Source organism: Priceomyces carsonii (genome assembly GCF_900007245.1).
Source record: "Priceomyces carsonii strain CBS4050 genome assembly, scaffold: Debaryomyces_carsonii_scaffold_2, whole genome shotgun sequence".
Taxonomy (NCBI): Eukaryota; Fungi; Ascomycota; class Pichiomycetes; order Serinales; family Debaryomycetaceae; genus Priceomyces; species Priceomyces carsonii.
The window spans coordinates 813,218-834,760 of record NW_026946675.1 but is presented as its reverse complement, the minus strand read 5'-3'; the positions used below and the strand labels follow the sequence as shown (position 1 = coordinate 834,760).

The window sequence follows — 21,543 nt, the reverse complement described above, 5'->3', positions numbered from 1 at the left end:
GTATATTATATATGTAATGAACAATGAGGTATGCATTCTGTTACGTTCGTGTACTACAGTGGTATAATAAACAAAAGCGAGCTCTATAAGGTAGTATATAACAAACATCTTACAATTTCGACGCACCATTCATAACATCTTTCCAAGATCCTTCAGTCAATTCTGTATACCCATTCTTGCGCAACCAGTATATAACGTCACGACCATCTTCTCCTTTAGGGAGTTTCTGATTTTTGAATTGCGCCTTTGGGACTTTGAAGTTGTGGCTTGCTTCAATTTTACTGATTTTTATAAACTGAGGGATGGCATATTTAGGTAAGGTCTTATCAACATGTTTGAATATCTTATCCAACACTTCTTTATCATCCAAGCCATCGATGGGTTCAACCACTGCAAATCCTGCTCTTCCTTCATGATTTGGAACTCTTACACCAACAACAACAGATTGTTTAATAGCACCAGAGCCCATTAATTCATTCTCAACTTCGGTCGCAGAAACATTCTCAGACTTCCAGCGGAACGTATCTCCCAATCTATCAACAAAGTACAATAAGCCATCTTCATCCATTCTCAAAAGATCGCCACTTCTAAACCATGCGTCGCCTTTTTTAAACACATTGGTAATAATTTTCGAAGAAGTCGCCTTTTTGTTACCATAATAACCTTGGAAGGATGTTTCTGGGTTTTTCGCATTGACAATTCTCATCAATAACTCACCAGGTTCATTTTTTCCCGGACGCGTAGCAAACCCTGTTTTCGGGTCTCTCCAAATTTCATTTTCGTCCTCAGGATCCATCTTCACCAATTTCTGTTGAAGGGACAAAATGAGGTTGATTAGTGATCCATATTTTCTACACGCTCCAACACCAAATTCACCATACTGCAAATTCGTAGTAGCTATCGGAGATTCCGTTGACGCATAAAATTCGCCAATGGCTTTTATATGGAACCTTTTTTTGAACTCGAGCCATATATCCGGACGTAACCCATTACCATATGCTATAGTAACCTTGTGAGCCTGCTGGTCAGGATGAGGCTTGGAGTGTAATAAATAACGGCATGTTTCACCGACATACTGAATGTGCGTGGCGCCCGTAAGTTTTGCTTGGGTCCAAAATGACGTTGCCGAGAACTTCTGGGATATAGAAACACAACCACCCGCTAATAAGGTCGGACAAACACCCAACATTGCAGCTGTAGAATGATATAGTGGCATAGCGGTCAAGACTGTAGAATTTGAATTTATCTTCATAATATGTCCAAAAAAACACGACGCCATGAATGCCTTTCTCCATGACATTATAGCAGATTTGGGTAAGCCAGTTGTGCCGGACGTGTAGATCAAGGCGCAACACGAAAAATCACTATCATCTGGTCTTCTAGTGTTATCAGGAGCTCTGTATTTCGGTCTTGAACTTTCTTGCAAAACTCTAAGCAATTCGCGTTCATTAATGTAGTGAAGTTTAACATGTGGTAACTCTTCATTAATGGCGCTTTCTGTATCTCTGATGGGACCAGCGCAATCCGGGTCAATAAAAACTTGAGTGACGTTTGAAATCTTTAAACAATGGACTAATGGCTTATCCTTAGTGTTGAAATTCAAGAACGCCGGTATTGCTCCAATATTCCACAAGGAGAGCCATAATATTATAAAAAGTGGTTTGTTCATACAATCCACACCTATTGTTTGATCAGCCGTAACACCAAAATCATTTTTAAGCATGTAGGAGAATCGCAATACCATATCGTACAATTCCTTATATGTATATCTTTCTAGCGTGAATTGCTCATCATAAATAGGGAATCCATTCTCATCCTTCTTCGGAGGAGGAGCATTCTTTTTGGGTCTAGGAAAAGAAACAGCCCAATTATTTGGGTGTTTCAAGACAGACTTCTCAAAAGGATACCAATAACTTGCCTTTCCTCTATAACAGTCCAAAGCGTATGGTATTGCTTTGCTTAACACTTTTCGTACTAATAAGATATCATCCTTGACGTGATACTTAGCATCAAGTAATTGCGAAGCTAAGACTGCTGCCGCTGCGATCTCTATACCCGACATGTTAAAATTGTTTAGATTAAATACTCAACTAATTTTGCAATGATTAAACGTAGCGAAGGGGAGTTGTATCGAATTTATAGTCTCCGCAGACTCCCATGAGATACTGATTTGGTAATTGTCCCGTGATTTTTACAAATAGATACCAAAAAAAATTAGGCAACAGCGAATTGGCACAAAGGATAGATACAGGGTATATAAAAGGAGTCTGTTGATTCTTATTATGGTCTATTGCAATAAGTGCTAATAATTCTACCATTTACAACCTATATATCATATCATGAAGTTTTTCTAAACGTTTACCTTTGCTCGGTTAATATTCAAATGATATCACATGGGTGCGAAAAAACTAAAACCCTCTTTGCTTCCCCTTGACGGGCGGGATAACCGCAAGACTACAACATTGTCATTGTTGTGTCTCAGAAACGGCTGAAGATACTATTCCTGCAAGGATAGAAAGCTACTAACTAGAGTTCAGGGAAGGTTTAATTTAGTGAGATGTCGTATTTTATCTTCTCCGTAACATTATTTTGTAAATGTAATCCAAAAGAAGAAATGACAAACTTCCCCGACAACTTTTATGCTATTGTTTGAAGGTGTAGAAGCTTGGGTTTGAACATGGTTTCCAATTTTTTCTTTTTACCTATTCATGTCGTTTTATATCTATCAAGAAAAATATCTGTGATAATATCCGAATAAGTTACAACGCCTTACAGATACAGAACTTTCTGAATTGAAATAATTGTTTGAAAGGCACATTTTTGTTCGAGCATCCATTGAACCTGAAGATTATATTGTTTGACATATCATACAAGTTGATCTCAGTGTTTGCTACAATAGAGACATAATTATTTTAGGACTGCCACCTCACTTAACATTGATTCATATATAAAGAAAAAGGCGTGAATTTATCCTATGTTCTTCATAAATGTCAATTGGCATGTAAGCTTAAGCTTAGAGTGGACTCGGTGTTTCTATAGTATAGCCTTTTCGCAATTTTTGTTCTTTATTTTGAAAAAATACATATTATTCTTCAAAATAACTATATAAGAGCATAAGTTAGGGATATGTCATGAAACAGAAAACAAGAATCCTACACTAATCTGAAAATTAGTGCTATATCAAAGATCTTAGCTCTTTGTTTTCTTTTAATTTTATCAAATCATCTTGCTGCCATATTTTGCAACTCTCTTCTTTTTCTGCCTCTTTGATCTCGCACATATTAGTTTGGCCAATTTTTTACTGGCTCAAAAATTTCCAAATATCACAAATTATCTTTCTCAAAGAAAACGTAGCACCAAACAAGGAAAGAGGACGAATATCCTGGCAGAATGTTTGCTCGACCAAGCTTGTTCTTTACGAAGAATACGATGGTATTGAAAGTTCTATCTCAAACCAGAGTGTCTAGGGCATCTATTATACCAGTCCAGAAGCCTTCTAATTTTTCATCGATATTTTCAAACTTGAGATTTGTAAGAGGACATTCTTCTATGACTTTAAGGAATGGGGGAATAGAGCAGTTCTCAAAAAATGCATCTATTAATATTAATTTTAATAAGGAAAGCAAAGTTGTAGCTAACAGGGCAGTTGGTTACTGGTTATTAGGAACTTCTACTTTAGTGTTTGGTATCGTTGTGTTAGGAGGCCTTACAAGATTGACGGAATCGGGATTATCTATCACTGAGTGGAAACCAGTAACGGGGGTTCTTCCTCCCTTAAATGAGGAGCGGTGGTTGCAAGAATTCATGAAATATCAAGAGTCACCCGAATTTAAGCAGCTAAACTCGCATATAACGTTAAGCGAATTCAAATTCATTTACAGTATGGAGTGGGGTCATAGGCTTGTTGGTAGATTCATTGGATTATTTTTTGTGCTCCCTGCATTATATTTTTGGAAAACTGGTAAGTTTAATTCACTCACTACTAAACGAGTGGTAGGGTTAACTGCTTTATTGGGATTGCAAGGAGTCATAGGATGGTGGATGGTTAAATCAGGTTTGGATGAGGCTCAATTAGCAGAAAGAAGATCTAAGCCGACTGTGTCTCAATACAGACTTACTACCCATCTTGGGGCAGCCTTTTTGATGTATTTGGGTGTTTTATGGGCAGGTATGGATGTATTAAATGAAAATAAACTCATCAAGGACTCGATCAAGTCTCCTGAGTCTTTGAAAAATTTTTTATCTAAAATTCAGAATCCAGCTTTAAAAAAGTATAGATATATTGCAACAGGTTTACTAAGTTTGACTTTCCTAACGGCTTTGTCGGGCGGAATGGTTGCTGGCTTAGATGCTGGATTGATTTATAACACTTTTCCTCATATGGGTGATGACTATTTGCCAACTATTAACGAATTGATGTCGCCAATATTTGCGCATAAGGCTGACAAGTCTGACTTGTGGTGGAGAAATCTTCTTGAAAATCCTACTACAGTTCAGCTCGTTCATCGTTGTTTTGCGATCACAACTTTTTTCTCTGTTTTAGCTGCTCACGTCTCAGTTGCTAGACATAAAGAGCTTTTTCCAAAGGCTGCTTTAACGCTGAATCGTATCCTAATGGGAATAGTAACCCTTCAAGCTGCCCTCGGAATTAGTACTTTAGTTTATTTGGTTCCAATTCCCCTCGCCGCTGCTCACCAGGCAGGTGCCTTAGCTTTGTTGACTTCGTGTTTGGTATTTTTGACCAAATTGAAAAGACCAAGAGCTCAAGTAGTATCTTACATTAATAAATCGTTGAAACAAAAGCTTCTCAAGAAGCAATGATGCTGATAATGACTTTAATAATACAATTGTACATAGTATTTACATGGAAAATATATTTACCATATGCGTTTACTTGACATTTCGTATCTTTTTACTTCTTCTAAACCATCGTCATCAAGATTGTCACGGCCGCTGCGCTTGTTTAGGATTTGTCGATTACGCAACTCCTCGATAGTTGGAGGAACTGATTCATCATGGTCATAAAGGTAAGATCGTGTAGTCGGATTGATAGAAGATGCTTCTGAATTAGGAATGCCAGGAAGAAATGACAAATCTATGGGAGAAGAAAGAAGAGACTTCTCAGCTTTGGGACTTGAGTCAGGTGAGCTTTGATATGCGTCTTTATCATCATTTTCTGATATAGCAGTCGGCGAATGTGAAGATGTTATTGGGGACAAGCTACTATAAGTAATCGTGTCTTCTCCTTCTGGAGGGTCCACTCTCGATACTTTGAACGAGGAGGTTGACTGGTTATGCTTTTCAGAGGACAGCTCCATTTCACGATGTAAATTTTCTTTGATCGTACTATGAGCTTGAAACTCACCTTCAATACTAATAGCCCATTTCAAAATAATTAGACCTAAGATCAATCTGATGAATAAAACAATGAAAAAAGTCGTCAATATGAGTATGGCTTTCACTAAATACGCGTAGACTTGCAGTGTCTCGCTGGAAACTACAAGCAATTGTTTGAAGTCTGGAAGAGTCATTCGAAGAAAACAAACAACAGATGCAAGCAACGGTAGCCCGATCCTCTTCGTTAGCACAATATAATCTGACAAATCATTCAGTAGATTAGCAGCCGGATTTGGAGTAGTTTTGAATACTTGCAAAAAATCCAAACTTAAAACATGAAGAAACTTTCGATAGACCCTTGGCCTGATCTTATTAAATTTCGTGATATAGCAATGCTTTAGCCAATCGACAAAAATTTCGCTCCCAATTACTACGATGCTGGGGCCAAATATGGCACCAAACCAAGTATTCCAACTTTTCCAACTGTTTGGTATTAATCCCATCTGTGTACTATTTATCTGAAGCAAATTCCTCAACGCTATTATGCTAAGCATCAAAGACAATTGGAATCGTTCTGTTAAATCAGCCATTGATATTTGAAATAGTCCCTCTCGATCAAATTTCTTGAAAACAGAACCTTTTAGCTCAGCAAATTGATTAGAAAGAAGCAATGTTAATAAGGCATTAGAGTAAGAATTGGCAGCCACATTCAATGAAACTGTTTGATAGATGAGGATGTAGGCATGTGATGTCAAATAAATGAGTGATATAAGGAAGAAGATGAAGAGTTTTGCCCCGTTTTTTCTCAAATCCTCATATGAAGCCATTGGTGTAGAATATAAAATTGCAAGAATATCTTGCCCAATAGAAGAACACAATTTTTCCGCTACCTCCAAGACACCAAACATGACATAAAGCTTGATATGTGCTTGACCCCTTACATCATGATACATTCTGGATATATCCAAATTGGGGGGACTTAATAAAAAAACAGACATTCCAATCATCAGTAGAGTAATAATATCTCTTTTAACCCAATGTAATTTTTTTATAATGAAGGAGCTACGAAACTGTGACGTCTGATTGAAGTTAGCAATACAGTCGCAGATACCAGCGTAGGAAAGAATGATTATCTTAAGGGGAACAAGGGAAAATACTGTTAAGACTGAATTCAAACACACAAGTAACCCGAATATCATAAATCGCTCTAAAACAAGAGGCACTTTGATTAAACTTGAGAGCTGCTCGTATGACTGTTGAGCCTCAGCCTGAAGAGGGTCTTGCTCATTAAGTTTGTCCCCATGTTGAGGCAAGTTCAACTCGACTTTCAACAATCGATATAATGATAGCAAGCTTGTAGGCTCTGAGCCCCTGAGTGTATGATACAAGCGATTATTTGAAATGAAGTTTAAAAAGGAAGTCGCCGTAGATGACCTTGATCTGCTTCGCCCTGTGTAATTAATCGATCTTGACCTTGATCTTGACCTTGATCTTGATCTTGAGTCGTTTGAGCAGCCCAATCGTGAGATAGAAGAAGAAGGCCCATCCAGCAGGCCACTTTGCTTGCTGGTAGCTTTATATAGGGCCATAAGGAGAATCTACTAAAATCTTCTTTTCAGCTCTGCTCTTTGATCTTAATATTATGCTTGATGTCTCTTTGTTAAAGGTTTCTTGATTACTGCATTTGAAGTTAGGTGAAGTCACGAGCAAATTATTATCGAAGATCGCTGCGATATCGATATAGAATCTCAAGTTGGGAGTGGTTCGTCTGATAATTCATAGTGGAAGGAAATCTCCAGCCATGAACCTACTAAGCTTAAACGATTTTTTGGCTCTGATAGAGTCTTTCCCTAAAAGAGATCTTCTAAGCCCTCAAGAAGCTTCAAAGCTTCTCCTTATCATTACTGAGCTTCTCGTTGACCATAATGTGGAACCAGCTTTGCTCAAGTTTTTAAGCAGATTTTTAACTCAACAGTCATATGATGACATTGTGGAGGAGAGGAATATAGAGCATGAATGTGGTTACATACTATGCAACAATGCACCTCAACAGAGAGTTCGTCGATTATCGGCTAACGGTAATGGTACCATTTCAGCGTCGTTGAATGATCCTACAGCTTCGACGAAATTTCAAATATATAACAGAAAGCCTTCAATGATTCTTCCAAACACTTACTTAAGCCAGTATTGTTGCAAGGAGCACTACCAAGCATCATTATTCTATCGAAATCAACTTTCTAGTGAGGCCATGTTTGCGAGAAAAGATATTTTGATTGCATCTCCATTCCCACCGAATTATCCTTCGACTTGGTATGAAAACGGAATCACATGTTTAGAGGAAGTGCTAGCAAAGCATGCTGAGTTAAAGGGGCAAGGAAAGACTTTGAGTGATGTGATCACCATGATGAATGGTCTTAGTATGGCCGATGGCCACCCTAGTGATGAAACGAATGATTTAATTAAATTGGTGGAAGATTTTCAGATAATTGAGAGAGATGGTGATACAAACGATGATGACAATGAATTAAACGACTATGACAATTATGACAAGAATAAGCTTTCAAAATCTACCGATGATTATCTTACTAGCAATAAAAGCTTTGGAGGCTATGTAGTATAATATTGTTAGCATGTGTCGAGAAATTCGCAGTAAATACTCTTATTTACAATCGAGCTTCTACTTAATAAATGCATTAAAATTTGAACTTTTTATCGAAACTTTCCCCATTCCTGTAGCTATGAAATCCAACGTCATCTAGAAGATCACCCAATCTCTTGTTCATGCCAGTTCTTTCTAATAAAGGAATCCCTTTTTGGTTCTTCCTATTTCGAGACATATCATATTGATGATATTCGGGGTAAGACTTCAGACATAGCTCTTTCAGATTAAGGAGATCAGAATGCTTGAAGATATTATTCTGCTTCAATTTCTTTAAAAGAGTTTCATATTTTCCTATCTGATGGTCATAATGGGAATTCATAGATTTTTGGAGACTTGATTGTTGTAAAAAGATTGGAGAATTTTTTTCTTTCAATGACTTGTAATGTTGGAAATATCGGTCGAGCTGACTCCTAAGTTCTTTAGTAGCAAGGTTCAAATCTTTTTTCCAACTTAAAATATGTTTTTGGATACTTCTATCAATATCCAGGGAAGAAACTGACGAAGTGTTCGGCTTATTATTTTTTGCTAACTCCACAAAAGACTCCCAGATTCCTTCACCCTCTGCGAGTGTCTCATAGTAGTATTTGGGCCAAACTTTTTCGTGCTCGCCCCATCCTTTACTACCTCTGACGCTGTAACTTCCATCGTCGAATTTCGGCTCGCTTAAAGATTGGTCACCTAAAGACAGCTCCCAGACAGTAACTATTCTTGATAACTTCATCAGATGCTTAATGTCCAAGGCAACCTTTTTGAGCGGCTCAAGTCGTGGATAAGGCATTCTTATGAACGGAATAGACATGGGACCTGCTTCAGTTAAATTTATTTGTACTCTGTAAGGACCTTTCACGTTTACTATATTTTTTAAATCATTGAAATGATGATATATATTTATATCATACTCAATGCTAGGTTTTATTATGCTTTCAACATATTCAGGATCATACGCATCTTTTATAAGGGTTCTCTTTGTCGAGCCGGGTATAAATAGTTTTGATTTGATATCTGTTTCATTAGCAGCGTAATACTCTTTTACATATGGCAAAAGAAAGGGATTGGGCAACTCCAGTCGTTGTTGTCTTGGTTTGATATATCGACGGAGAACTTTTTCAGAGTTTTCATAGCTAGTGCGTAGCTGCAGTTTACCAAGCTTGAAATTCCACAGTCTTTGTCTTAATTTAAATTTGATGTCTTTTGGTGGGTTGAGCGCAATCGAAGGAGATATGGTTTGTTTCATCAAGACAGGTAACTCTTTATTCCTATTAATATCAATTTCCTGTTTATTTCGAAGATATTGAAGTCGCCATTGCTGATTTACAAACAGTTGATCACGATACGCATCCAAGAGTTTCAACAAAATGGACCAAGAGTCTCGCTTGTTCATCAAGACTTGAGCTAAAAGCTGCTCAAGCTCTATAGCGATGAGAAATTTTTCAGTAAATATATTCGGATTCTTCAACGAACTTGTCTCAGAAAGCAGGAAACCTTCTCTAATAGCATAATTTAACTCACTGTATATCTTTTTAACATGTTTATGGGGATAGAAGCAAATACTTTGTTCTTCTGTGATGCCATTGATATCGATCAGCTCAAGTGCAGATGGAGGCAATTTTTCTAGCTTTTTTAACGACCTGATTAATGATCTGTAGGTGGAAGTTACTGCTTTCCTATGGGTAATTTTTCCCCAAAAAGATGCTCTCGTCATCAGAAGAATTATCAGCCTGGTCTTGAGAATGCATAGGCCACTTATAACGGTAAAGGCATTCGCGCTAAAAATATTGAAAAAAGATACTGCTCTTGATTAGGCTTTATTGTAGGAAACCTATATAATTGACAATGGTAAGCACCTAAATCCAAAGGATGGATATTAATTTCAGTACTAACAATGTTTAGCCTCCCAAAACTTCGAAGATTAGCCAATTGACTATCTTAAAGTTTAAACGAGACAGAACTACATGGGTGATACCTTTGGACTTAACTATAAAGAATAATTTTACCTTGAAAGTATTTAAAGAGAAGCTAAAGGAGTCGATAAACTCATCAGGAGGGCTAATTATAAATGATTCTGAGTCGAGAGCCTCTGATTATGAAGCTGAAAATGAAGAAGAAATGGCAATACCAGTACCTAAGTCTGGCTATGCAGATGAGATGGATGTTGCTCTGGACGACGACTTAAATGTTGTGCATCAAATTGGCATAGAAGAAATAAGATTAGCGATTCCTAAAGACAAACTGTCGCCTTATGATAACCAATGGATCGAACTTCATGAGGATGAAAGTTTACAGCGCATTTTGTTTAGTGATTATGATATCATCGCATTTCGCTACACAGGGGATGAAAATTTCACAATACGTGAAGCAGCATACGTAGAGTGAAAGTGAGATTTTAATTTTACGGCAATAGTTCGTTTATCTTATGTTGAATAAAATGACTAAATTAAATTCTACGGACTGAGTATATTGTTCTTCCTAGTCTAGTATTTGCCGGAAACTGGACTGCTATTAACCGTTCCACTTACTTTTCTTATGCTTCCAGGAGTTATTCTATTATGATTCGGGGAGTACTGTCCCTTATTTGGACTATTAGAATTTGTCCTCGAGCTAGAACGAGTTTTGGGGTATTTGACATTATGCACAGGCGATGAATGTGGCGAGGAAGACAATGTTGTGCTTACTGTTCTGGTTGTAGTTGTTGTAGTAGTCTTAGTTAACAGAACGGGTTGATTTTGACTATTGACAGAAATTGATCTGAGAACTTTCCAGTCATTATTGGAAGTGTTTCTCTTGCGGGGAGCGTTGATCTCGCCACCTACTGGAGTTTCCAGATCTTCATCCACATTATATTGACCAGTATTGAATCTCCTCGAGGGACTTTGAATTCCTTGCATGGATGCTGTACCTTCCTCATCCGAATTATTAATTATTTCAACAACTCCTTCCAGTTCATCTTCAAAGCACTTTCTTGGCTGACCAGGTGATTCCATAGGGACAGCAGTCTGTATTTTTGCTGCCAAGGCGCCACTTATTTTCCTCCTTCTTATTGGTGTGTGAAATGAAGAATCTGGTTGAGTGACCGATGAATTTATTTGTTGCTGGTGTAATTTCCTTTGCTTTGCTTCTTGTCTCATCCTAGTTTTGTATTCTTCGTAAGAACACAATGAATACAAGCCTCCCAAAAATTCATCAGGCTGGTTGTCCAATACCATTGTGTGCCTCCAATCCCTGAAATCGTTCTGGTGCAAGTACAACCAATGTTGCTGTGGTCCAACTACCATTCCCGGCCTGATCATCCTCATGTACCCGATACATTCATTCGCGGTAAAACCATTAGTATATATCAAGTGAGCACCAATAAGACAGCCTGTTCTTCCCAAACCAGCTTTGCAGTGAACAGCTATTTTACCGCCTTTATTAATAACACATTCTGCCGCACCAATAAACTTTTGAACATATTCCAAGGTCGGACATGTTCCGTCATCAAAAATCATATCGATATGTTTAATACCTCTCTTTGTAAACTCTGAGGCGTCATATAAATGCGAGTTTAGTCTGACGACTAATTGGACGTTATTTGCTATGAAGTAATTAAGAACCTCCCTAAATGGTTCATTAAGGTAACCTGGTCTCTTTTGTTGTGGGGAAGCAAATGCAATAAAATCTTTCGATATAACATTAAAGTCACCTTGATCAACTCTTTCATATTGTTCATATTCCTCTAAATTAAAGGAAGTCAAATCAATCATACCTCGGCCCTTGGCTCTCCACATTCCATATACAATATCCTGAATCGATATTTCAAAATCAGCATTTGAGTATCCAGCATCTCTGAAACACTGTAATGGTGGATCAATTTGACATAAAGGTTGCAAAACTTGGTGAGGAGACCAAGATTGAACAAGAATTAAATAACAACTAAGTAAGCATGCTGCATTTGCTCTATCTTTAGGATTTGTGGAACTGTAAAATACGATAGCCTTGCCTTGGTTTGTTTCCTCATTCAAGAGGTTGTGCAATACTACAGCAAATCTGTAAAGGCTCCCGATATGCAATGGACCAAAATCCAAATGAAAAGCGTTATACGGTAATGCATCTTCCACCGTGAAATAAACCAACTTATCAGAGTCTGTCGGAGTATAATCATAAGCTCCAAGGTAGATACGACCTTAACATAGGTTAGTATAATTTCGAATTTCGTAATAAAGTTAACTTAAAAAATCACTTACTCTTCAAAAACTCTATGAGAGGGATATTCTGCTTGCTTTTGGCCATAACACTTGCACATGTAACAATTCTTTATAAAGATAAATTAGATTATTATCCAATTGAATTAGACTCGCGTTAGTTACACTTTCTGATAGAAGAATGCAGACTAGAAACTATGACCAAAGAACAATAATTCACGCGTTGAAATAGTATGAAAGGAATACTCAATAGGTAAAACAACCAAGACAAATTCTCTTATGAGTGAGCGCTGACTTCTTTCTTTCTAGAGAGTTGTTTACGTTTTTTTGATAATTGCTTCTGTGTTATTGATTTCGCCATGCGCGCACGACACTTCCATATTAAGATATGGCTCCAAGCGAGATTATGGTAATCCAAGATATACCTGTGAAAGATGGTAAGTTTGGAACAACGGAACAATGGGGTTATAGAAGCACTCTGAATGTCAAACCCCAGCTTCAGCTATACAACTGAATGTATATTTTACTGACTACTTAGGCTCCCTCGTTATACAGTTTCTCTCTGGAAACCTTATCGACCCTTAGAAAGTTCAGATTTGGAAGTGCCAGATCGAAAAACATACAAGCTATCATATGTAAGTGTTAAACTCTCTATGGCTTTTACAAACAAACTATACTAACTAAATAAAGACACAATTGATAAACAAAGCTACGAAATAAAGCAGGAAGATGATGGCCAAGTTATTGAAAGTATAGATGAATTGAAAGAAGAATTGCCAGATAATTCCCCTAGATATGTCGTGCTTTCGTATCCATTCACTACTTCTGATGGTATACTTAAAGCTCCGTTGGTAATGCTTTACTGGATTCCTCCAACCAGTGGACAAGATAGTAGAATGCTCTACGCCGGTGCTGTTGAAATGATGAGAGAAAAAGCAGGGGTTTCAAAGTAAGTATAAATAGATATCATAATCTTGGTTCATAAGATACTAACGAAGGTAGACTTATAAAGATTGAAGAAGAGGAAGACTTCGATAATATTGAAGACCAATTATAAGAAGATATATGTATGTGTAACTCTTGGCTAAAATAGAAAGCTGCTTTTTCTGGTATCTTGAATGATGATATCAAGCCCAGCATAGGCTATGAAAGACCCATTTTATTAATTCCTGACACTATATACTTGATAATATAAATCCTTTTGTACTGGATTCTGAAATATACGCTTATGTATAGTAAAACTAGTCCTTCAAAATTATCTGTGCATGCACGATTTTTACATTCAAAAAATTTTTTTTAGACTTCAGTTATGAAAATTTTCAACTAAATTTATATCATATTTTCAGATACACTTTAAAAGATATTCAAATAGAAATCAGGCAAAATGGCTCGTATGCACTCATCTGTATGTGACTTTAGAGAATCATTCTATTATATGCTTGGCTCGGTGATGTTTGATTATACTAGTCATCTAACAATTAAGGTCTTATCAAAAGTTGAAGTTCGCTCTTTTCAAAATTAGAATTTCAATAGAAGCTTTTGGTATTTGATACTTTCTTGTTTTCTTTTCATGATCAAACATTGCTAGGCTCTAGGAGTGGTTTTGTCTGACAAGAAGTTGGAGTCCATCACTGCTGACAAAATTTTTCAAAATTTCAGCCTTCCAAGAGACCTAAGAGCAATTAGGAATTATAGAGCATTTATACTAACAATATTTAGGGAAAAGGTATTTCCTCCTCTGCTACCCCTTACTCTAGAAATCCACCAGCTTGGTTCAAGTTGTCCTCTGAGGATGTCGTTGAACAAATCATCAAGTACGCCAGGAAAGGTTTAACCCCTTCCCAAATTGGTGTTATCTTGAGAGATGCTCACGGAGTTTCCCAGGCTAAAGTTGTCACTGGTAACAAAATTATGAGAATCTTGAAATCAAATGGTTTAGCTCCAGAAATCCCAGAAGATTTATACTTCTTGATCAAGAAAGCTGTCAATGTCAGAAAGCACTTGGAGAGAAACAGAAAAGACAAGGATTCCAAATTTAGATTGATTTTAATCGAATCCAGAATCCACAGATTGGCTAGATACTATAGAACTGTTGCAGTATTACCTCCAAACTGGAAGTACGAGTCTGCTACTGCTTCTGCTTTAGTCAACTAAGTAACGTGGGATGCTTAGCATTGTATTTTATATACGTTCTTAATAATACAAAGTAAAACATATGGGTAGTGCAATCGTGTAATAAGTGCGTAATATTTATCGTAATGCAAACATAAGAGATAGAGTAGGTACCACTCTTGATATTATCATAACTCACCACAGTCAAAGGATAAACTATGGGGGTAAGGTTGTCTTTATTGGCACCTTCTGCTCCGACTGTTGCCATTTCATCTTATGTCGATGTAATAGATAATTTGAAATATATTGAGGTAATAAACAACTCTCGATTTCTCAAGACGATAAAGGCAATTGATATATCGACAGGAAATTTAGTAGTAGTGAAAATACTAATAAAACCTTCTGATGGTCTCCAGACACACTCAATTCACTTACAAGAGGTCCAGGAATTAATTGCAAAAGAGTCACTGCTTTTGTGCCAACTGAAAAGTATATTGCCATGGCACAGGATAATTGAAACAGATAGAGCAGGTTATTTGATAAGGCAATTAGTTAAGACAAATCTATATGATAGGCTATCACTCAGGCCATTCCTTGAACCAATTGAAAAGTTGTTTTTTGTATTTCAAATGCTTAAAATTATAGAAAGCATACACACCCATTTGCATATCCATCATGGAGATTTAAAATTAGAGAACTTTCTTGTCACATCATGGAACTGGCTCATGTTGACAGACTTTGCAGCATATACGAAGCCAACATATATTCCGGAAGATAATCCTAATCAGTTTTATTTCTATTTCGATACATCGGACAGAAGAGCTTGTTACCTTGCACCCGAGAGATTCTACAATTCAAAGAAGCACACACACCCTAAACAAAACATAAACGATAATGGAGCATTTAGTGGTAAGGATCAACTTACAGATTCAATGGACCTATTTAGTTTAGGGTGCATAATAGTCGAATTATATTCCGATGGTGAACCTACTTTTACCTTGTCACAAGCATTTCGATACATGAAGGAGCAATACAAACCTGATCTAAGTGGTATTGAAAATAAACATATAAAAGATATTGTGAGCCGTTTGCTTGTGAAGAGCCCCACAAGCCGTCCCTCTGCTACAACGGTTTTGGAGGAATACAGGAACATATGCTTTCCGGGATTCTTCTACGATTTTTTATTTGAATTCATGTCAGAACTTAATAACAACGACTTGTTTGTAGTTCCTGAAAATCAAACTAATGTATCTTCGAGTGATTTGAGGATAGAAAAGATTTACAATAGTTATGAACTAATAGCTAAGGAGCTAAATTTTAGTTACGATGTTCTGACGTCAACTGATTCCGAAGACATCACGAATCAATTGTCTCTTAATCTACCTGGCATTCCATCCAATTACAAGCTTCGCCCAATGTCAGCATTTTCTGGTAATGAATATCTGGACGAAGCATCTTTAATAATTTTGAATTACGTTTTTTCGATGATGAAATCTTTGCGGAGAACGTCATCGAAACTAAAGGCATGTGAACTAATAGTTGCATTGTCTGAAAGAATCAGCGATGAATGTAAGCTAGATAGATCCTTGCCGTACCTCACTACATTACTTGAAGAATCCACTGAGCAACCTCTATCGAACTTTCCTTCGAATATGACAGCGGCAAAAATTAATGAAATACAGGACTTCTCAGCTAATGTGGTGAGTCTTGCACTAATGTCGATAACTACTATCCTATCCTTGTGTACATATATTACTCCGCTTAATGTTTTGCTATTCACAGAGTATCTTTTACCTAAATTATCAAGACTTACTCGTTCAAATTTCAAAGAAGACCAAATGACATTAATCAAAATAACATTGGCTTCTTGTGTTCCAAGTTTAGCAGAAATTGCTAAAAGGTTTTGGATGATGTCAAATACCTTCAAAAGTGATGTGCTTAAGTCCCATAATGCAAAACTCAAGACATATTCTATCGCAAATGCTGACGAAGACCTATATAACACGTTTAGTATTCCCAAAGAGCAACTTGATTTGGAATTTGAAAATCTATCCTTGCAATTACTCACAGACCCAAAACCTCAAGTGAAGATAAGTTTAGTCAATAGCATTTTACCGTTATGCAGATATTTCGGAATTGATAAAACAAATGACATTTTATTACCTCACTTGATCACTTATCTAAATGGAACCAGCTTTGAATTAAGATTAGCCTTTTTGTCGTCAATGTTGCAAGTGGGCCCTTTTGTGGGTGTATTGTCTTTTGAACAATATCTACTACCGTTATTAGTCCAGACCCTAAAAGACCAGGAGCAGTTCGTGGTCTTGAAGGTTTTGGAGGTGTTTTGTCACTTTGTCGATATAAAATTAATAAATCCAAAAGTTGAGTTCAACGCTTTGGATATTTATAAAGAGCTTTTAACAAGTAGCATAAGATTATTGTTGCATCCAAACGAATGGATTCGTCAATCTGTACTCAATTTGATTTTAGCTATTAGTTCAAATTTGACTGACGCGGATAGATACTGCTTTCTTTACCCCCACATTAAAGGTTTTTTAACTTATGATATAACCACTATTGACTGGAATTCTTTATATCCTTGTGTGAGCCAACCATTGGCAAGGCAAGTCTTTGAAACAGCGATTACCTGGTCTCTCAATGCGACTAATAAGTCATTGTTTTGGCGCCAAAAAAACTTGTCAGCTGCTTATGACTTGAGTACTAGCAAAAAGAAAAAAATCATTTCTTACTCCAAAAACATGGGAAAATCAGTTTATTTGCCTAAATCTAATACTGATTCAACTTTCTCCCCGCTGAACGAAAATACTTCCAATGTTCTTTTGTCTCCAGAGGATAAAAGGTGGATCATCAAGTTAAAAGCCGTGGGACTTCATGATAAAGACTTATGGAAAGTGTTTGTACTCAGAGATTACATTTTTCATGTTAGTAGAATACCTGCTACCAACGCAACTGAGTATGAGAGCGCATTTTTGGAATACTCAAGGAATATGAATATTTCGCCACGAAATATCTTCTTTGAAACCTATTTCAAATCTGAGCCAATCGCCCCAATATCATCCTCGGAGGGACCTAAGTCATCAAACTCAGATGAAGGCAGCACGTCTCGAAGATCTTACAATTCTTCCTTATTGACTAACTTCAGCAAAGTCAAAGCGTCTTTACAAACAGTACAAGCAAACGTTTTTGGCGAGTTGGAAACTAAGCATGATTCGGTTCACGGATCCTCAAATGCCCATATGCATCATGATCATTCAGCATCCAACCTAAACTCCACTAACCGCGTCTTTAGCATCAACAATTCAAAAGTCATCACAGCTAACACCCAACATAACTACAAAGGAGAGAACCCATACATCTTGAAATATTTGGCCACTGTTGATTTAGAACCGGTTTTGGATAGCTTCCCAGAGTTCGGTCCATTGATCAAGGACACCAAATTTTCTACAAAAGAGGATTGGAGCCCAAAAGGGGTATGTGTAGCTAACATCAACACAAACATTGAAAGCAAGGATATTGATTCCTTAACTTGCGTTGCAGTGGGGCCGACATCAGAATTTTTCGTTACCGGCTCAGAATCTGGTCTCGTAAGAGTCTGGGATACCTTTAAGCTTGAAAAGATATCTAGCCTGAGGAAACCAAGCACGTCAATCAATTTTCAATCCGCCATAACATCAATCAATTTTCTAAAAAATAGATTTGTTATTTCCGTTACAACTAAGAGTGGAATGATTAATCTTTTGAAAATAGATGTTACACGATCCAAAAATAAAAGGATTACAAAGTATTCTAAACCGTCACTAATAAGGTCACATCAGATGAACATAGAAGAGGACGGTTTTTTTATACATTCAGAATTATTTGAAGATTCAAAGCAATGTATGCTCTTGGGAATCACGTCTACTTCAAAATTAATCGGATTTGATTTGATTAAGATGGAGAAAAAAATTGAACTTCAAAATCCTTTAATAAATGGAGTTGTAAATACCTTCATACATGATGATAAGTGTTCCTGGATATTAGTGGGATTCAGTACTGGTATTTTATGTCTCTGGGATTGTAGGTTTAGTTGCATACTTAAAACCTGGAGAGTATCTCAGAACAAAGATAACATTGAAATTAAAAAGTTAGTTTTGTTACCGAGTGAGATGAAATTTGATTGGCTCGCAAGAACAAGAAAAGACCTAGACTATTTTGCAATGATAGGAGGTAGTAACGAATCATGCATCACTATCTGGGAAATCCCATCATTTGAATGTCGATGTGTTTTAAACCCAAACACTGTCAGATCAGACACTATGAGCTTTTCGCTTCAGGAGGTAACCACAAACTCAGATTTGTTGTCGGCTTCAGATATCTTGTCATCTTTAACAGCTTTCAGCCGTGATGAAACCATCGATTACAAAATGACGAAGGACTTGAATATAACTAAAATTGCATCAAAATTCTACTTAGCAAGCACAACCTTCGATAAGCGTATTACACTTTGGAATCTTGAAGATCCGGTGGCGTCGATTTCAATTAATAATGGGTCAAGTACCCAATTTGTTGTCAAAAAAGGTTCAAATTATAATTCTATTGGTCAAGTTACAAAAGAAAAGGGCTTGGAAAGGACATCCGAAGACACAATTCGTGGCTTTATGAATCTGAATATTACACATGAAGACGTCATTAATGGGATAGAAGTAATTTCGAAGCCTTCGAACATGATAATTTCAGTAGACCGTAGCGGCTACATTAACTTATATAAATAGCGGAATTGTTCCGTTGGCCTGTTGTCTTCTCCTGCATCTAGCTAGATATTTTAGCCTGTATATTACATGCCATTCAATTTTTGTTTAACTTTGTAGCTGGAATAAATTTCGAATGCCCCCATGTTTGCGACGCTAGTAATTATTCACGGTCTTTTAACATAAAAACGCTGGGATGTCATCTTCTGAGGTCCAAGGATTTCAAGTCGCTTTAGAGGAGGCTCGTAAGAGTAAGTAGCTACTTGATCTAGTCTCAGCTAGTTCTCAACTAACATATTTAAGGCTATGAAGAAGAAGGGATTCCTATTGGAGCTGCCCTTGTCGATGAAGATGGTACTGTTCTTGGAAGGGGCCACAATATGCGAGTACAGAAATCATCACCAACATTACACGCAGAAATAGCAGCCTTGGAAAATGCCGGCAGATTAAGTGCCAGCGTTTACAGAGGATGTACCATGTACACTACGTTATCACCTTGTGATATGTGCTCTGGTGCATGTATTTTATATGGAATTAAGAGAGTTGTTTTAGGTGAAAACTCAACTTTTGTTGGAGCGGAAAAGCTTTTAGAATCCAAAGGAGTCAAAATAGAGAACTTGAACAACGAAGAATGTAAGCATTTGATGGCCAGTTTCATTAAGAAACATCCCGAAGAATGGGCTGAGGATATTGGTGAATGAGTTTACTAAGTCATTTATAGATTTTAATAATTTATATAGAAGATGAATATCGCGATATCATTTTTGTGAATATAAATTTTATAGATATTTTTAAATATATTTGTATTTGAATTTAAAGATGGATGCTATATCTGATACTGTATTCACTGATTTAACGGTTAATAGTTCATCTAGCGATGATCCGTCATTACTTACAGTAGTGCTTGACATATCGCCTAAGGGTTGGTTTAAATTAAAGGATAGAATGACGATTCAGGAAGCCACTAAATATTTGTTAGTATTTTTAAACGCACATTTGTCTCTCAATAATTCAAACAAAGTTGCATTTATAGCCAGTGGTCCTAGTCACTCCAAATTTTTGTACCCTAATCCTGAAAAGAATTATGACGAAGTAGTAGGAGCAAAAGAAAATGATGGGAACAGCTCAGTTGGACAAAGTGAAGATGGAAGAAAAAAGCTGAAACCAGAGTTGATCAACAAGGATATGTATCGACAATTCAGGATAGTGGATGAGGCAGTGTTGGAGGAATTGAATGAATGCCTAGAGGAAATTGGTGATAAAATTACCGAAGACACACTGTCTACTTTATCTGGTGCTATAAGCATGGCACTTACATACACTAACAGAATACTTAGAGTAGATCTGTCTATTTCGACGTCCACGGCTTCTGCAATAAGCTCCACGGCACATATGACAGCCTCTGGCTCCTCTGACTTAGTAGTACCTAATGCGACTACAAGCTCTTTGACCTCCATGAAATCAAGATTACTTATAGTCACTACAAGAGATGATGACAACTTAAGATATATTCCCATCATGAACTCTATCTTTGCTGCTCAAAAAATGAGACTATCTATAGATGTTGCAAATTTAGGAAGCAAAAGTTCCTCTTATTTACAACAGGCTGCTGATGCTACCAATGGAGTATACTTGCATATCAGTGACCCTCAAGGATTAATTCAAATATTATCCACCGCATTCTTTATCGAGCCTTCAATAAGACCGTTGATAATACTACCTACCAATTCAAATGTCAATTACAGAGCAAGCTGTTTTATTACCGGAAAATCGGTCGACTTGGGTTATGTATGTTCTGTGTGTCTCTGTATAATGAGTATCATTCCAGAAAATGATATGTGCCCAACTTGTGGCTTAAAATTTGACGCCAAAGTTCTCGAGCAATTGAGAAGGGGTCCCTCATTTCTTGGAAAGAGAAGAAAACTAGACTCAACTGCCGCTGCATAATCAACTAAAAATATAAATGTATATTATTGGTCATATTTAATTCCATTATTTATCACCCCGAAATCGAAATCTTTAGGGTAATGATGCTTGTCTATCATATGTAATCGTCTCTTTTTAGGTGTAGAGAAAAATCTTTTGCAGCCTTCATCGGAATATTGCAAACACTTGAAGATCTTCGTCCCCTGTTCTTGTTTAATTTTCAAAAGAGGGTTGTGATTCTCATCTATGTGGAGATTCAAAAAATACTCCGATGGGAACTTACGTTTACATTCAATACAAATGTAATTATGTGAAGTGACAATATGATTTTCGTACTCATAATAGTTTGAAAACAGGATGGAGTTACTAGGACAAGATGGTAGATCGCAAGTCATAGGAAGCCTTGGCTCCGTAGGAATCCCTCCCGTATCAATTTCTAATTCATTTTCTTCTTGCCTCTTACGTTTTCCCATCGCAAAACGTATGTTAAGCTAAATTTCTCATACGTTTTTTCGAATACGATAACTTCATCAAATTCGTATCAAAGAATATAACTTTTTTTTTTTAAATTGGTAAATAA

General features: G+C 36.9%; 12 protein-coding genes across 12 annotated transcripts; 7 read left to right on the top strand and 5 right to left on the bottom strand.

The window, feature by feature from the left end:
- Positions 1-109: 109 nt before the first annotated feature.
- Positions 110-2,062, bottom strand: FAT1 (long-chain fatty acid transporter; the record flags this gene model as incomplete). Its single annotated transcript, XM_062951726.1, has 1 exon — positions 110-2,062. One exon carries the CDS (start codon positions 2,060-2,062, stop codon positions 110-112), a length of 1,953 nt encoding a protein of 650 aa, XP_062808700.1.
- Positions 2,063-3,390: 1,328 nt separating this feature from the next.
- COX15 (Cox15p) lies at positions 3,391-4,821 on the top strand (the record flags this gene model as incomplete). The annotated part of the gene is made up of 1 exon (XM_062951725.1): positions 3,391-4,821. The coding sequence occupies one exon, from the start codon at positions 3,391-3,393 to the stop codon at positions 4,819-4,821; it is 1,431 nt and encodes a 476-aa protein (XP_062808699.1).
- A 56-nt stretch (positions 4,822-4,877) lies between these two features.
- Positions 4,878-6,926, bottom strand: PRCAT00001904001 (uncharacterized protein; the record flags this gene model as incomplete). The annotated part of the gene is made up of 1 exon (XM_062951724.1): positions 4,878-6,926. One exon carries the CDS (start codon positions 6,924-6,926, stop codon positions 4,878-4,880), a length of 2,049 nt encoding a protein of 682 aa, XP_062808698.1.
- A 212-nt stretch (positions 6,927-7,138) lies between these two features.
- On the top strand, positions 7,139-7,957 carry PRCAT00001903001 (RNA polymerase II subunit B1 CTD phosphatase; the record flags this gene model as incomplete). Its single annotated transcript, XM_062951723.1, has 1 exon — positions 7,139-7,957. The coding sequence occupies one exon, from the start codon at positions 7,139-7,141 to the stop codon at positions 7,955-7,957; it is 819 nt and encodes a 272-aa protein (XP_062808697.1).
- Positions 7,958-8,030: 73 nt separating this feature from the next.
- PRCAT00001902001 (uncharacterized protein) lies at positions 8,031-9,701 on the bottom strand (the record flags this gene model as incomplete). The annotated part of the gene is made up of 1 exon (XM_062951722.1): positions 8,031-9,701. One exon carries the CDS (start codon positions 9,699-9,701, stop codon positions 8,031-8,033), a length of 1,671 nt encoding a protein of 556 aa, XP_062808696.1.
- A 155-nt stretch (positions 9,702-9,856) lies between these two features.
- PRCAT00001901001 (uncharacterized protein) lies at positions 9,857-10,372 on the top strand (the record flags this gene model as incomplete). Its single annotated transcript, XM_062951720.1, is given in 2 exon segments — positions 9,857-9,883; positions 9,890-10,372. Coding segments are annotated over 2 exon segments (510 nt in total).
- A 98-nt stretch (positions 10,373-10,470) lies between these two features.
- On the bottom strand, positions 10,471-12,265 carry CDC14 (phosphoprotein phosphatase; the record flags this gene model as incomplete). Its single annotated transcript, XM_062951719.1, has 2 exons — positions 10,471-12,158; positions 12,220-12,265. 2 exons carry the CDS (start codon positions 12,263-12,265, stop codon positions 10,471-10,473), a joined length of 1,734 nt encoding a protein of 577 aa, XP_062808694.1.
- Positions 12,266-14,088: 1,823 nt separating this feature from the next.
- On the top strand, positions 14,089-14,331 carry RPS13 (40S ribosomal uS15 domain-containing protein; the record flags this gene model as incomplete). The annotated part of the gene is made up of 1 exon (XM_062951718.1): positions 14,089-14,331. The coding sequence occupies one exon, from the start codon at positions 14,089-14,091 to the stop codon at positions 14,329-14,331; it is 243 nt and encodes an 80-aa protein (XP_062808693.1).
- Positions 14,332-14,507: 176 nt separating this feature from the next.
- VPS15 (ubiquitin-binding serine/threonine protein kinase) lies at positions 14,508-19,061 on the top strand (the record flags this gene model as incomplete). The annotated part of the gene is made up of 1 exon (XM_062951717.1): positions 14,508-19,061. The coding sequence occupies one exon, from the start codon at positions 14,508-14,510 to the stop codon at positions 19,059-19,061; it is 4,554 nt and encodes a 1,517-aa protein (XP_062808692.1).
- Positions 19,062-19,233: 172 nt separating this feature from the next.
- On the top strand, positions 19,234-19,738 carry FCA1 (cytosine deaminase; the record flags this gene model as incomplete). The annotated part of the gene is made up of 2 exons (XM_062951716.1): positions 19,234-19,288; positions 19,341-19,738. 2 exons carry the CDS (start codon positions 19,234-19,236, stop codon positions 19,736-19,738), a joined length of 453 nt encoding a protein of 150 aa, XP_062808691.1.
- A 118-nt stretch (positions 19,739-19,856) lies between these two features.
- Positions 19,857-20,984, top strand: PRCAT00001894001 (TFIIH/NER complex subunit; the record flags this gene model as incomplete). Its single annotated transcript, XM_062951715.1, has 1 exon — positions 19,857-20,984. The coding sequence occupies one exon, from the start codon at positions 19,857-19,859 to the stop codon at positions 20,982-20,984; it is 1,128 nt and encodes a 375-aa protein (XP_062808690.1).
- Positions 20,985-21,007: 23 nt separating this feature from the next.
- On the bottom strand, positions 21,008-21,436 carry PRCAT00001893001 (uncharacterized protein; the record flags this gene model as incomplete). The annotated part of the gene is made up of 1 exon (XM_062951714.1): positions 21,008-21,436. One exon carries the CDS (start codon positions 21,434-21,436, stop codon positions 21,008-21,010), a length of 429 nt encoding a protein of 142 aa, XP_062808689.1.
- Between the last annotated feature and the right edge of the window lie 107 nt (positions 21,437-21,543).